We start from the raw sequence: 2,426 nt of genomic DNA on the forward strand, positions 1-2,426 counted from the left end.
AAAAGTGACACTGAATAAAATATCCTTTTATGACACAGAGATCATTAGATCGCATCAGATCATCGCTAAGAGCAAAAAGGCTTGAACTTACCACTTATCGATGTCACCTTCCATTCCCGAAACAAAAGGAAGGTATAATTCCCAGTGGTGAAGAAGTACATTATGTAACCACGAAAAACTCAGCCAAAGGATCCTGCTTGTACCTCGGAGCTGTCAAACGCCTTCGAGAAGTTAACGAATAAAAAAAGGGAAATTTAATCTAACTTAATTTTGATCCGTCATGCAATGTCTGAGTTGGAATTTATGAGCAAGGCTTCAGATAACACAGAAGGAAGGGCTCATTTCACGAGAGGCACTTCACAGTCAACCAATAATAACAGCCCCTTTGCATAAATGGCAATGTACATCCTAAGCCTCACATTCATGTGAAAAATCCTTTGTCTAGAAACATAAGTACAAGGCTTAGGATGTACAAAGTATTGTTATTCAAATTCAGGCGCCATATATGCAACTGAGAGTCTAAAGCGTTTTCCTTGTTTCATTCAGTTCACTTGATTTCCTTTATGGAACCATCCCGCTCGCTCCGCAGCAACAAAATGTTAATTTAAGACAAATCTATGCATAATGTCGAGTTTTTTGGCTTTCCTGACTTCTTTAATCTATAATATTACATCGCGCTTTCGAACAGAATGCACTGTTCCAGGAGCCTAGCTTTGAGTTGGAGCCACATAACACATTGACGAACAACTATCGACATCTTCATGTTAGTTAAATATTTTGAAACTTGCGTCCTGTCTGGTCCATGACTGGACAACGCGATGGATCAAAACGTACGCATAAATTCTTCGATCATAATGAAAACTTACAGTTGATGGGAGTTCAGCTAATATACCTCACATGTGTCATCATCAGAAATAATGCTGTGGTCAATCTAATTGGATATAGAAAAATTAAAAATTAAATTAAGCTAATGAGCTAAGTTGTATGTTGAAATTATTGTCGTGATCAACCACATAATCCTACGGGTAGATTCCTTTTCTCAACAACATAGGCACTTTCAGCTTTCCTTGATGTGCTTTCAAGAGGATATGGATTACGCCAACTTTCCCCTTTACCAGATTCATTGCAAGCCTTTTAATGATGCGTTAGAAAACTAAAGTGATTCAAGAAAATACGAGTGATTTCCCATTCAGTTTCACGGATGATCATGTCTTACTCCAATTCAAGCCGGTCCGGTACATTTACCGTAACGTAACGAAGGCCTTGTCAGAAGAGGAAAAAAAAAAAAGAATTGGCCATCGAAACTCTTCCTTTGTTTCTGTCAACTAGACGTTTCATGGAAGGACATACCCCACATAACAAACGGAACGGAATCGATGTTTTAAATTCGGTCATTGTACCCAGCAGGTCACCGATCAAGAAGGAAATACGCGTTTCCGTATGCTTCACAGCTGCAGTTGATAATCTTGTTCGTAACTTCCCAACAGCTCACGTTACCAGAGGCCTGCATTCTCGAGGGGAGATGCCGCTTTACAAAACAGGAAAACTCTTTACCTGTGTGAACTTTGTTCCCTTGTATGAGTGCAACGGTTTTAACTTGTATATTGATAAGCTGCATGTCCCCCAGTTCTGGATCTCTTACATATTCAAGACTAACGTATTGTTATCTTTTCAGTATATCAATAACTTCCGCATATCGACTAGTTCCTTGTTCCGTGGGATGCCATAGGCATAGCACGATGTAAATCCGGGTGATTTCTTTTTTTTCCCTCGTGAGTTTTTTTTCATTGTAGTCACAAATCTGCGGTGTATTATGTCTCCCAACCTGTGAGTTGAACTCGGGCTCTCTCGCATGAAAAACACAAACGTTACTGTTGCGCCACAGTGACAATCATTGAATACTAATGACTTTTACAGTGTTCTGGTCTTGGTGACTTGGTCTTGGTGATATTTCGTGGTGGCAAATAGGCCCACAGCACTTACATAAACCACAAAAATAAACAAGTCTGTTGGAAGCGTTCTTGAATTTCAACAAATGAGCCCAAAAATCGGCAAGAATTTGTGACTCTGATGAATAACAAAGCAGCTTCTATTTCCAAAACGATGGAATTACCTGGTGATAAATAACCTCATCTAGGAGAGTTAATTTTTGACTTTGCAGAAACAATGGTCAACCTCTATCTAGAGTTAGACAATTGCGATCTGTGAGTTGAATTCGCACATTTCTTGTCGAACTTTATAACAGTTGAAAGAAAAAAAAAATTAACAAGAACAAAAACCCCGTGTCTTGCCGTCATTTTGTCACAGATGTATCCTTTGTTTCTTGAGTTGGTAGTAACACGCAAGGTAACTTGATGGGCACAGGCGGCCACTGAAATCGATGGTATTTTCGATTTTGCAATTTATTTGTGCAGCCAGAAGTACAA

General features: G+C 39.2%; 1 protein-coding gene across 2 annotated transcripts in view; it reads right to left on the minus strand.

The window, feature by feature from the left end:
- The window catches only part of LOC137990812 (protein SLC31A2-like), a 14,710-nt gene extending 13,073 nt beyond the window's left edge, over window positions 1–1,637 (minus strand). Inside the window, exons 1-3 of one of the 2 annotated variants that reach the window (XM_068835916.1) lie at window positions 1,555–1,637; window positions 867–931; window positions 92–221 (exon numbers count right to left, since the gene is read on the minus strand). In XM_068835916.1, the coding sequence (XP_068692017.1) occupies window positions 92–161 (70 nt within the window). In that variant the 5' untranslated portion in view covers window positions 162–221; window positions 867–931; window positions 1,555–1,637. Of the gene's footprint in view, window positions 1–91; window positions 342–866; window positions 932–1,554 lie in introns of those variants that run through there. The other variant, XM_068835915.1, reaches the window with a different exon arrangement.
- Between the last annotated feature and the right edge of the window lie 789 nt (window positions 1,638–2,426).

Source organism: Montipora foliosa, chromosome 2, assembly GCF_036669935.1.
Source record: "Montipora foliosa isolate CH-2021 chromosome 2, ASM3666993v2, whole genome shotgun sequence".
NCBI lineage: Eukaryota > Metazoa > Cnidaria > Anthozoa > Scleractinia > Acroporidae > Montipora > Montipora foliosa.